At 38.5% G+C, this 10,986-nt stretch overlaps 1 protein-coding gene across 12 annotated transcripts in view; it reads right to left on the bottom strand.

Annotated features, from left to right (window-relative positions):
- Positions 1–10,660, bottom strand: part of AASDH (aminoadipate-semialdehyde dehydrogenase) — a 41,818-nt gene extending 31,158 nt beyond the window's left edge. The window contains exons 1-5 of one of the 12 annotated variants that reach the window (XM_037734900.1): positions 10,088–10,148; positions 9,277–9,452; positions 7,053–7,324; positions 5,403–5,523; positions 862–1,178 (exon numbers count right to left, since the gene is read on the bottom strand). In XM_037734900.1, the coding sequence (XP_037590828.1) occupies positions 862–1,178; positions 5,403–5,523; positions 7,053–7,282 (668 nt within the window). In that variant the 5' untranslated portion in view covers positions 7,283–7,324; positions 9,277–9,452; positions 10,088–10,148. Of the gene's footprint in view, positions 1–861; positions 1,179–5,402; positions 5,524–7,052; positions 7,325–9,276; positions 9,453–9,866 lie in introns of all 12 variants that reach the window. The other 11 variants (XM_017518508.2, XM_037734901.1, XM_017518510.2 and 8 more) reach the window with 11 other exon arrangements.
- Positions 10,661–10,986: the final 326 nt, after the last annotated feature.

Below are 10,986 nucleotides of genomic sequence, written 5' to 3'. Positions count from 1 at the left end.
GGATGGTCTCGATCTGTTGACCTCGTGATCCACCCGCCTCGGCCTCCCAAAGTGCTGGGATTACAGGCGTGAGCCACCGTGCCCGGCCAAAATGAGACTATTTTAATGGTTCCCCATCACCTACTGGATTAAGTTCAGACTTCAACTGGGCATACCATGCTCCTGATCTTTCACTGTTTCCTCGGCCCTGCTCTGACATGTTCTAGCAGGACAAACTCCTTCTTTCTCATATAACTCTGCTAGTACTTCTGCTAGGAAAAGCTTTCCTCCCTTTTTATTAATAATTAAGATGCAAAGCTTCTAACCATATCATGTGTTTGTTCTGTGTCTGGCCCTAGGCTTGGATGAAACAGGTGAAGGGCCTAGTCTGCAGAGAACTAAAGTTCAGATAGAGCTGAAACCAAAAATACTTAATTACTTCTTAGGACTATCTATTTAAGAACAAGAGTTATGAAAACAAATGTTTTAAAATTCTTTTTTTCCCTTTAAAATACAAAGTTTTTTTGTTTGGGGTTTTTTGTTTTGTTTTGTTTTCGAGACAGAGTCTCACTCTTTCACTCAGGCTGGAGTACAGTAGCATATTCTCAGCTCACCCCAACTTGCATCTCCTGGGTTCAAGCAATTCTCCTGCCTCAGCCTCTCAAGTAGCTGGGATTACAGGCGCCTGCCAACACATCTGGCTAATTTTTGTATTTTTTTTAGTAGAGACAGGTTTCCCCATGTTGGCCAGGCTGGTCTCAAACTCCCGACCTCAAGTGATCCGCCCACCTCAGACTCCCAAAGTGTTAGGATTAGAGGGGTGAGCCACTGCACCTAGCCTAAAATATAGGTTCTAAGAAAGAGTCAAAGAATAGAACTTACCGAAAATGCTGGATATTGGGTACTATACACTCATGAGGCACTCTGACAATCTTTGGTATTCCTGTAGTCCCTGATGTATGTAGAACATAGGCTAAGCAATGCTCTAGCCTCAGATCCATGTGTTCTTCTGCTTTTTCTTCATTGACATGCTCAGAACTTACACTGTTTCTTATTTTTTCTTTTTCATATTTCTCTTTTCCATCACTTAGCATCAAGTCCACCTCAGTATTTTTCCAGTGAAGTCTGAAGAGTACTAGGTCATTATGTTCTACTGTAAATGTATCATAGTTCAATGTTTCATGAAAAGATTTAAATTTCTGGGCGAAATGGGGGACAAAGTTTATAATATTAGTATGTTAAAAAACACTATAGAAATAATATGAAATACAGTCATCCTTCAGTATCCACTGTGGAATTGGTTCCAGGATCATCTCAGATACCAAAATCTGAAGATGAATAAGCCCCTTATATAAAATGGTGCTGTATTTGCATATAACCCATGCATAGTCTCCTATATACTTTAAATCATCTCTAGATTACTTATCACTAATACAAAACAAATGCTATGTAAATAGTTGCTGTATTTTAAAATTTGTATTAGTTTTTAACTGTTGCATTGTTTTTTGTTGTTTTTTTCTGAATATTTTCTCTTTTTTTTTTCTTGAGACAGAGTCTCACTCTGTTGCCCAGGCTGGAGTGCAGCAATATCATCTTAACTGACTGCAACCTCGAACTGCTGGGCTTAAGCAAACTTCCTGCTTCAGCCTCTTGAGTAGCTGGAACTACAGGTGTGCACCACCACACCCAGCTAGTTTTTTTATTTTTAGCAGAGACAAAATCTCACTATGTTACCCAAGCTGGTCTCAAATTCCTGGCCTCAAGTGATCTCCTGCCTCAGTCTCCCAAAGTGCTGGAATTACAGGTATGGGTCCCAAATGTTTTCAATCTACAATTGGTTGAATCCTTGGATGGGAAACCACCAGATACAGAAGGCCAACTATATTCATTTACTCATTCAACATGACTTTTTTGCGGAGTGCTTGCTATATACCCAGAGATAAAAAGAAAAATAAAACTCCAAGAGCAAAGTGCTGTACTTACTTTCAAAAACACCAGACATATAAAAGCAATTATAATGCAACATGGTATGATAATGAAGCAGGCCTGAAATGTTAATGGGAACAGAGAATGCTGAATTTCACTCTGCCTAGAAGGTTGGAGATTGCTTCATAGGTAATATTTGTTATAAGTAGCTATTCTCCAAATAATGAAAATGGGCACATCAGGCCAACAGCCAACGTTGAGGATCTGACCTGGGAAAGCTGGTAGATGAACATTAAGCATTCCAATTAAGGTAAAGAAAGGTGGGGGGGGGGCGGTGAGTTGCATTGTTGATAGATGAGATGCAAATCCTTAATAACTTTGTACACTCAGCACTAAGGAGTTTAGAACTTAACCAGTAACAGAATCCAACTGAAGGTGGCAATAGCATAGATTAGACTCTGTCAAGGACAGAATAATAAATGAGATAAGTAATAAGTGAGAACCACTTAATGAGTCTTTTGCAGTAATTCAGATCTACTATATGATCCTGAACTACTATTCTATTGCAAGGAGTGGTTAGAAAGGGTCTATCAGCGTCATTAGAGAAATGCAAATCAAAACCACATTGAGATACCATCTCACGCCAGTTAGAATGGCGATCATTAAAAAATCTGGAGACAACAGATGCTGGAGAGGATGTGGAGAAATAGGAACACTTTTACACTGTTGGTGGGAGTGTAAATTAGTTCAACCATTGTGGAAGACAGTGTGGTGATTCCTGAAGGATCTAGAAATAGAAATTCCATTCGACCCAGCAATCCCATTACTGGGTATATATCCAAAGGATTATAAATCGTTCTACTATAAGGACACGTGCACACGAATGTTCACTGCAGCATTGTTTACAATAGCAAAGACCTGGAACCAACCCAAATGCCCATCGATGACAGACTGGACAGGGAAAATGTGGTACATATACACCATGGAATATTATGCAGCCATCAAAAATGATGAGTTTGGGTCCTTTGTAGGGACATGGATGAAGCTGGAAACCATCATTCTCAGCAAACTGACACGAGCAGAAAATCAAACACCACATGTTCTCACTCATAGGCGGGTGTTGAACAATGAGAACACATGGACACAGGAAGGGGAGCACTACACACTAGGGTCTGTTGGGGGGAAATAGGGTGGGACGGGGGGGTGGGGAGGAGGGGAGAGATAACATGGGGAGAAACACCAGATATAGGTGAAGGGGAGGAAGGCAGCAAATCACACTGCCATGTGTGTATCTATGCAACAATCTTGCATGTTCTTCACATGTACCCCAAAACCTAAAATGCCATTAAAAAAAAAAAAGGGTCTATCAGCAAAGAACAAATAAGACATGGTGACTTTCTGGATATGGAGTGAGTCTAAAAAAATTGTTAGGTTTCTGGCTCAGGTGACTTGGTGGATGGAGACGAATTAATGCAGAAGTGAGTTGGAAGAGATGATAAACTGAATTTGTACATGTTGCAAGTAAGGTTTCTTTAAATATATCTTTTTAGGTTGACAAAAACAGCTTAATGAAATGTAATCTAAGTTTTCACATTAAATAAATCCACATAAATAATGAGAAAAAGGTTACAACCCAGAAGCCTACAGTGTTTTCTTTGTGTGTTTGGTATATGTGTATGTATTGAGTAGGGGATGTGTAATGGCCTGTAAATATTGAAAAAATTAAAGGCCTGCATACTCTTCAGATCTAGCTCAAAACCATCCTTTCCCACTAAAATTCTACTATATCTATTAAGTTATGTTTACTTCACTTAGGACAATTATCACACTATGTAGATGTTATAGGTTCAGGAGTATTAACTTTTCTCTCCAACTACAATATAAAAAGGTGGAAGGCTTACATACCAATACCCTCCCAATCATCCTGTCCTACTGCAAGGTTTCTCAACTTCAACGCTACTGATATTTTGGAGCAGATAATTCTTTGTGGAGTGCTGTCTTGTACATGTAGGAGTCTTAGCAGTATCCCTGGCCTCTACCCACTAGATGCCAGTAGCACCCCACTTCCATCATTACAATAAAAAATTTGTCTAGACATTGCCAGTTGACCCCAGTTGACAACTACTCTAGTGGATGCTGGGTATACATACAGTAGATGCTTAAAAATACTTACTAATTGGTCCTGTGCTAAATGAAGGAAAAACACTTATACTATCATCAAAATCATGGGATAGGAAGCAAGGTTTTGCTATGCCCAAATTCTTACTAGTCATAAAGAATACCTTGATAGTGACAATTAATACTGATACTCAGCTACCTCTAATAAAATTTTCACTAAGGTTGCTAAAAAAAAAAAAAAAAGAAACATCACATCCTCATTTCAGTTTTGCTTACTTATGAACAATGGAATAACCAATTTGAATAGTAGAGGAAACTTTGGCTACACACTAATAAATGTTTATTTTTAAATATTTATTGACCATGCCAGGCATGGTGGCTCACGCCTGTACTCCCAACAGTTTGGGAGGTTGAGGCAGGTAGATCACTTGAGGTCGGGAGTTCAAGACTAGCCTGGCCAACATAGTGAAATCCTGTCTCTATTTAAAAAAATATGTTCAAAAATTAGCTGGGTGTGGTAGCACACACCTGTAATTCCAGCTACTTGAGAGGCTGAGGCACAAGAACTGCTTGAACTTGGGAAGCGGAGGCTGCAGTGAGCTGAGATCACACTACTGCCCACTGTACTCCAGCCTGGGTAACAGAGTGAGACTCTGGCTCAAAACAAACAAACAAAAACAAAACAAAGAAAGCTTTGATTCTCTAGAAAGTCCCCCATATATCTCAAGTTCTTGATACTTCTTACACATACACACACACAGTGAGGGGCGAGCAGGGAGGGGGAATGCATTTAAGTTACCCCAATACAAATTGGCTCTTATAGAAAATGAGCAAAAACAGGCTATATTGAATATATTTTTATAATGTTTCTCCTCTTTAGTAAAAATGTTTTATAAATAAATTAATAATGAAGCATGGGCTACATCTTGCCAAACATATAATACCAATTCTTGGCCCAAAAGCAGTGTTTCTTGGTTGTATCTTTGGTTGGCAATCATTTAAAGATAAAAAACAAGGTGGGGCGTGGTGGCTCCCACCTGTAATCCCAGCACTTTGGGAGGCCGAGGTGGGCGGATCACCTGAGGTCGGGAGTTCAAGACCAGCTTGACCAACATGGAGAAACCCCGTCTCTACTAAAAATACAAAAAATATTTTTATTTTGCTCTTTAGTGAGTGGAGATCAAAGATATTGTTAAATATCCTATAATGTATGGAACACTCCTCACAACAATTACTCAACCCTAAATGTCACAGTGCAAAGACGGAGAAACCCTGCCACATTTAGCAGACTTAGGAATACAGATAGGAGAAGAAAAGAATGCTTCAATTGAAAGATAAATGTAATACACACAAAAAACAATTGACACACCCAGACTTACATTAATTTGCTTTTTCTCAACAAGGATATACTTTAGATTACATTTTTTCATAAAATGAGTTGATAATGATGGTGGTGAATCTGGATCAATAGGTACATAAGCAGCTGGGACTTGGAGAATTCTAAAGAAACAAGTACACAATCAGCATAGAATGTCTGTTAATTTAATATTTGTTTAAGCATTTATATTTCTCTAAGTCGTTATTTTTTTGTAGCAGCATAAAAATGGTTTCTGGAGCACTCTATTGCTGATAAGAAATTTCCAATGTTTTCATTGACACATAATTGGTTATAAACACTGTCATTTTATCTTTTCTTAATGAAAATTCTGAGTATTTACTATGTTAAATTCTTATCACTTAATATAGAGAAATATAAGATTTTTCGAAGTTAAGCATTTTAAGTAGTTTCAGGTATACTTTAAGAATGCTAGATCTGCCGGGCGCGGTGGCTCAAGCCTGTAATCCCAGCACTTTGGGAGGCCGAGGCGGGTGGATCACGAGGTCAAGAGATCGAGACCATCCTGGTCAGCACGGTGAAACCCCGTCTCTACTAAAAATGCAAAAAATTAGCTGGGCATGGTGGCGCGTGCCTGTAATCCCAGCTACTCAGGAGGCTGAGGCAGGAGAATTGCCTGAACCCAGGAGGCGGAGGTTGCGGTGAGCCGAGATCGCGCCATTGCACTCCAGCATGGGTAACAAGAGCGAAACTCCGTCTCAAAAAAAAAAAAAAAAAAAAAAAGAACGCTAGATCTTTGCACGTAGTAAATTGTCAATAAATTTTGTCAATAATTGAGTGAAAGTAAACTTTTGTTGTTGTTTGTTTTTGTTTATTTGTTTTATAGAGATGGGATCTTGTTAAGTCACCAGGGTGGCCTCGAACTCCTGGCCTTAAATAATACTCCAGCCTCAGCCTCCCAAAGTGCTAGGATTTATGGCCATGAGCCACTGGGCCCAGCCGAAAATAAATTTTTGAACATCTTTTTTATATACTTAGTAAATTATATACTTAATTTACTAAGTATATAAATAATTAAATTACTAAATAATTTACTAAGACACATATCATAGAATAAACTTCTCTATTTCTTTGGCAGTTTATATTTATTGAAGAATTCTAGAATAGAAATCACTATATGAGGATAATATTCTAGAACAATTTAAGTGATTGAACATTTTGCAAATATTTGTTGGAATAGTGCCTTCCAATGGGTTAATATTTCAATCTATATCAACTATTTTCCAAAACTCTAATTTGCTGATTTATTGAATACCTCAGTGCCTAAAATTTCAATTGCAGACAAAAAAAGATAGTCATGTTGTCTGTGAAATCCTTGTTTTATCTAACAGCAAAGTGTTATAATTGTTTTCCTTTAACAGATTAATGAAGCCCTTATATTTGGGCGATACTAAAATGTTCTATTAGTGAAAACTTCTAGTCTCTCCTAAATAAGCTCAGAATAATTAATTTAAATAATTTAAATAATTAAAAATAATACTAGGGGAAATGTGAACTCTTTTAGCCTCTCTATAATTGACCAAACAATACAGAAAAATCCAATAGTAAACAGAACAGTAACTTGCAATATACTCTATTTAAAAATTATGTTAGCTTAGAGTAACATCAAATGTATAGTTCTAAAATATATTACCCTAAAATCCAAGAGGGTAAGTCTATCCCAGGTTGGCAGTAGAGACCAATTTCCCGAATTCCTTGAAAGTCACAGTGTAACAGCAGAAAATTTGATAATTCAGAAGCAGCATTAACCACAGTCTTGTAGGTGTAGTAAACTGGAAGCTGATTGTTGCATTCATCAAAACATACGGCTACTCTATCCATATAACAGGAGGCAGCCTTATGCACCAATTCCTGAAGAGTCATTTCACTGAAGTTTATCTAAATATCAGTTTATAGCAGAGAACCCTGTGTAAGTAGCAGGGGGAGAGGGAGTTTGAGAGAGCTCAGTGGAATGACAGGGAGAAAATTCTCTACAATCACATCTCACAAAAATAACTATATCAAAGATACACAAATGAAGAATCTCTGAATTTATGAAATGTCTATGGTAACTTTAGTGAGAACAATGAGGTTGAAAATTAACTTGATACTTCAACCTATGCTGGATCAAGCTTGAAAAATCTTTGGGAGGGGAGTGGTATACACAGATGAGAATAAAGCAGGTAAAAATGGAGACTTCTCTCTCAACTGACCACAATGTAAATATGAAATATATTAAAAATTAATAAATAAAATAAAATTTAAAAGACCCCACACTCAATTTTTTCACTTTCCTTCAGCAACTGTTACAGATTGGTTAAGATAAAGTAGTGAAAATCTTGTATGGTGACTTTAAAATTACTAATGTAGCCAGGTGCGGTGGCTCACGCCTGTAATCCCAACACTTTGGGAAGTCGAGGTGGGTGGATCACTTGAGGTCAGGAGTTCAAGACCAGCCTGGCCAACATAGTGAAACCCTATCTCTACTAAAAATACAAAAATTTGCTGGGGGTGGTGGCATGCACCTATAATCCCAGCTACTCTGGAGGCTGAGGCAGGAGAATAGCTTGAAACTAGGAGGCAAAGGCTGCAGTGAGCTGAGATGGCACCACTGCACTTCAGCCTGGGTGACAGGGCAAGACTCCATCTCAAAATAAAAAAATAAAATAAAATGACTAAGGTAAATAAAGTTTGCTTTTAGATTCCAGTGGGAACTAAACTCAGATGAAAGCAAAATCAATCTGACAGAAGAAAGTAAAAAATCCTATTCCTATTCATTCAGTTGTAGACCACTATACATAAAAACAGTGCTTATTACTATAATATTAATATTTTGCTAACATCATATTGTATAATTAAGAAGTAAGCTCTTCATATTGCATAGTTTATTTGATTTTTTAATTCCCAATAAATTCATTTAGACTCTAAATATAGTATTACAACTCAATAAAGCATTATATCAATGCAATGTTCTCTGGGTTTCTTAATGCAGATTATATTAAAAGAAGATTTGAAACAGTATTTCAAGAAAGAAACAGTCGAAATCAATGGTTAAAAAAAAAACTCACAGTGTTTCCTTGAAGGTAAAGGTGATTTGTTTTCCTTCTCTGAACTCTATTTTCCATATTTTAATGCAAATAAGACTTATTAAGTAGACCACTTTAGTAAAGTTTTTGTTTGTTTGCTTGTTTGAGACAGAGTCTCTCTGTTTCCCAGGCTGGAGTGCAGTGGCACGATCTTGGCTCACTGCAACCTCTGCCTCCCTGGTTCAAGCGATTGTCCCACTTCAAGCTGCTGAGTAGCTGGGATTACAGGTGTGTGCCACCACGGCCAGCTAATTTTTGTTTTTGTTATTTTTTTTTAAGTAGAGACAGGGTTTCTGTGTTGGCCAGGTTGGTCCTGAACTCCTGACCTCAAGTGATCCACCTGCCTTGGCTTCCCAAAGTGCTGGGATTACAAGCATGAGCCACCGCACCCAGCCTAGTCATGTTTTGTTTTGCTTAATTTGTTCACACCTATTTGAACTGATTTCCTGACTCAAAATTTTCATTCATATCAACTAATTAACATCAGTTAGAAAAAAAAAATCCTAAAGAGAGTAAAATGAACCAATAACTGCTGAGATCCATAAGTTTGAAAATGCTGTGATTTCTAAAGTTTAAACATATAAGGCAACTTTAGTACTTACATTATTTATTTTGGTAAGCATTTCTAAAAATACTAGCTCTTTTTTATGCACAAGATACAATTTTTAAGCTTTCCTCAGACATACAAATGATCATTATGTAAATATAAAGACGATCTTCTACAGCATGAGCTCAAATTATGAGGAATGAGTTTATTTGGCAACATACAAGGTAGTGCAGAAGGATACCTACACATCTATACGATAATTAAGATGCTTCTCTTATTTTCCAGTTTCCCAATGGTTGCTACAGAGATTTACGGTAAAATCCATTCTTATTGTCTCAGGTTTTCATTTTCATTCATTGAATCAAATAACGTTCTCTCCAGTAGAGAATACTATATCTATTCATGCCCAAATGTTTGGGACCTTAAAAAGGAAGAAAAAAAAAAAAAAGCAAACTCTAGTAAGATTTTATATGTAATTGGAACAAATTTAAGATATTTGCTACTTTACAACTGTAGAAGCTGCTATTTAGTCACCAGAGATCTTAAAGAGTGTCAACAAATTCTATTGCTAAGGGGACTCTCTCCAGGTCACTGGCTGTTTTAAAGATGAACAAATAATCTAGAAACTTTATTTTCCCAATCCACTTGCTTCTTAATTACGGTATGCAACCAGTAACAATGCACTTTAAAGCTTCCTAAACATTCTTTCTCGGCTCTTCGAAACCACTCTAGGAGGTAGCGGCGCACACCTATTTCCATTTGAATAGAGGGGCAGAGGGTCGGAGGTTCGTGACTCTGGAGAGTACACACAGGTCAGGGATAGTCTGAACCACACCAGCACGCCAGACCCCAATGTATCAAATCCGAGACCAGGCAGTGGTCCTGAAGATGAGCAAATCTATGTGGAAGCAGCCTCAGGCCTCGCGGCACTTTGCCTCCCTCACGCAGACCCCCGCCGGACACTGCGTCCGGCCGCGACTCACTTGGCAAGTCTCGCGGATTAGGTTTAATCGCATGCGGACCTTTCCTCAACAGCTCCTCGCGGACTCTTCTCACCTCGAAACAGCCGCTCCCCGAAGCCGTAAAGCTACCCCAGAGCGCGGCCCCTCACGTAAATCTTTCGCGTCGCCGCGTGACGTCAGTGCGAGGCGCCAACTTGAGAGAAGACTTCGGTAGGGTTTTTAACTTTTGGATATCCGCTCCGGCGATCCCTGGGTTCGCACCTGGTCTCGGACCGGATTTGCAAGGACTTTGGAGCTGACCAGCTTGGAACCATAACCCTTTCGTACTTGCCAAAAAGCTCTGGGCAAGACTCTTGAATTTTGGGCCACAGGTGAAAATAAAAGCATCGCCTAGAGTTGATGTGAAGAGAGATGAAATCATTGTGAAATAAAGAGTTATTAGCCTTCAACCAATGACATTTTCTGAAAACCTGCTGGAGATATGGCTGCAGCAGTGACGCCTGCAAACGAAATTCCTGTTACCATGATGCTGACATTTTAATTGAGAAGCAGATTGAAACGATAACAAACGAATTTGGAGCTTTTACTAGGACCTGTAAAGAAATTAAAGCAGGTCCAAGGTGGAGTTTTGTAAACTATGTGCCAGAATAGACGTTTTTGTTTCCAAGGGAATTGTTAACAGTTGGAGACATGTCAATTATTACAATCAGTATCAAGGGCACTAACAGTGGTGTTTTAAAGCTACTGCCTGATGGCAGAGTAATCGGGATTTTTTGTTCGGAGGGGGTTAGCCAGGGGAAGGACTTCGAGGACAGCTCTGAATCTAAACACTGCGTGAAAAAAAAAAAAAAAAGCATAGGACGCTCTCGCAGCCATAGTTGTTGGTGACAAGAAAACTGTGGCACTAATCTAAGCAAAAAATATCTCCACATGCCAACTATACTTTTCCAAGATGTACCATGGGCTACTCAAACTAACACAGGCTTATTTATT

Source organism: Cebus imitator, unplaced genomic scaffold, assembly GCF_001604975.1.
Source record: "Cebus imitator isolate Cc_AM_T3 unplaced genomic scaffold, Cebus_imitator-1.0 Scaffold682, whole genome shotgun sequence".
Classification (NCBI taxonomy): Eukaryota; Metazoa; Chordata; class Mammalia; order Primates; family Cebidae; genus Cebus; species Cebus imitator.
This window is presented reverse-complemented; position numbering and strand designations above follow the sequence as displayed.